This window comes from Nanorana parkeri, unplaced genomic scaffold (genome assembly GCF_000935625.1).
Source record: "Nanorana parkeri isolate BGI_ZX_2015 unplaced genomic scaffold, ASM93562v1 scaffold1654, whole genome shotgun sequence".
Lineage (NCBI taxonomy): Eukaryota > Metazoa > Chordata > Amphibia > Anura > Dicroglossidae > Nanorana > Nanorana parkeri.
In genome coordinates, this window is record NW_017307922.1 from 142,490 (window position 1) to 144,557 (window position 2,068).

General features: G+C 38.2%; 1 protein-coding gene across 1 annotated transcript in view; it reads right to left on the reverse strand.

Annotated features, from left to right (window-relative positions):
- The window catches only part of PSPH (phosphoserine phosphatase), a 9,205-nt gene extending 8,619 nt beyond the window's left edge, over window positions 1-586 (reverse strand). The window contains exon 1 of the mRNA XM_018571018.1: window positions 434-586. Coding sequence (XP_018426520.1) covers window positions 434-573 — 140 coding nt within the window. The 5' untranslated portion in view covers window positions 574-586. The remainder of the gene's footprint in view (window positions 1-433) is intronic.
- Window positions 587-2,068: the final 1,482 nt, after the last annotated feature.

Sequence of the window (2,068 nt, forward strand, 5' to 3'; positions counted from 1 at the left end):
CGTCTTTATTGTGTATATGGTTACTGACTTTCTTCTTTATGATTTATATGGTTACTGACGTTCTTCTTTATGGTTTATATGGTTACTGACTTTCTTCTTTATGGTTTATATGGTTACTGACTTTCTTCTTTATGGTTTATATGGTTACTGACTTTCTTCTTTATGGTTTACATGTTCACTGACTTTCTTCTTTATGGTTTATATGGTCAATGACTTTCTTCTTGAATCTTAATATTCTTTTTTTTAAATGTGGCTAACATTATTCCATGTATAATAGGTTATTGTTTAGGAAAAAGTGGTATGAAATTGAAATGTGACATGTCTATGTGCAAGAAGCTCTATATTACTAGTTTAGCATGTTTTCATTACACGGGACATGCCAATGCATATACACAACCATTTTTGAATTTCCCAAATGGGAAAGTTCACTTACATCTCTGCCACTGCATCTCCCACACCGCAGAACTTTGCCAGCTCATCTATGCCCTCTTCTTTAATAACAGTACTATCCACATCAAAGCAGACTGCATCGGCCCGACGGAAGAGTTCTTTCAGCTGTGACAGGGAAGACATACTGTGGTGCACCTTCCTGGAATTAAAACAACAGGAAAAAATAAGCATTTCAAAAATAAATAAATTGATAAAACACTAAACAATATAGATGAATCTAAATAACCCCATGCTTCTGCCACTGACTCCTGCCACCCCTTTAACCCTTTCGCTGCCAAACCCTCCGGAACATTTTTCAAATCAGCTGGCCAAGCCATTTTTGAATTTTCTGCAATTTTTTCCTATTGATTTGATTTTCAACTGCTGCGTTGCTAGCGTTTGTAAAAGACCCCCCAAACCATATATTTTCTGAAAGCGCAGGCCCGGTAGAATAAAAAGATGGTGATACTAAATTTGTAGGCCCTGCGATAATTGCGCAAATGTTTCTCAAATTAATATTAAACCGATAAAAATACACAATTCAATTGTTAAAACAACTGAATACTGGTAGTCGCAGGTAGGCTTACTGATCATGTGATCATTGTGAGTGAACGTCACACTGGTCACATGGTCGGGAGCCCGTCCCATAAACACTGACCGGGAGCTGTCAGTGACAACTTGGTCACTGTGCTGGGAGCACAGAACAGCAGAGCTGGCCATATGCATATATCTGCCAGAGTGCCATTAAAGCCCACCGCAATGTTGATGCATATATGCGTATAGCCACTGAGAACGTGTTAAAGTAGTTATTTAAAGGGCAATTCCACTTTTTGAAAACAATAGATAAATAAATGCACATGTCTTCATAAAAGAAAAACTGTGCATTTATTATTTTTAGCATAGGAGCCAGTAAAACATTACAACCGTTATCAGTGGAGGGTGGGTGCAATGCTCTGGCTCCTGCAGACTCTTCCTCCTGTCCATATCTGTACCGTGGTATGGACATTCATTAATATGGATGGGAAGAAGAATAAATGGGCTACAAGGGCGGTGAGAGTTTAAAGATGGCGGTGGAATTTAAGACATGGGCCACTAGAAAAGAAAGTATACTCAGTTTTCTGTAACCCTTCTCTACTCTACGGAAATCAAAAAAAAATATGTTTGGCCATACATACAATTTAAATTTCTCATGCTTGCTTATGTCTGAGTAGCTTTTATGGATCTTCATAAAAACTGTTTTAAAGACATGAACATAACTGTAATATTATAACATTTGCCTGCTCTTTCTAATCAACTTAAAAACATGTCTTACCTGATGTGTGTAGACATGGATTAAATGGGCGTCTGTAAGAGGAGGAACAGTGTGTATGTGCTGTGGAGGAACCTGTCGCATTGACCTGCATGAACAAAGCACAGGTTTACTTGAAGCAAAATAAAATCATGCTAATAATTAATACAGTACTCAGAAATCGGAAGCACTGTTTTCTCAGGGTCTGTGTCAATGGGATTTTGTTGGCATCAGGCAGGTTTTGCATTCCTATGCAACACCCACTTGAAGCAGGTCAGATGGAAGTCAGAAAGATGTCAACTGCAGTTCAAATGCAGCTGTTCATGAATTCAGAATGATCTCAGAAGTGTC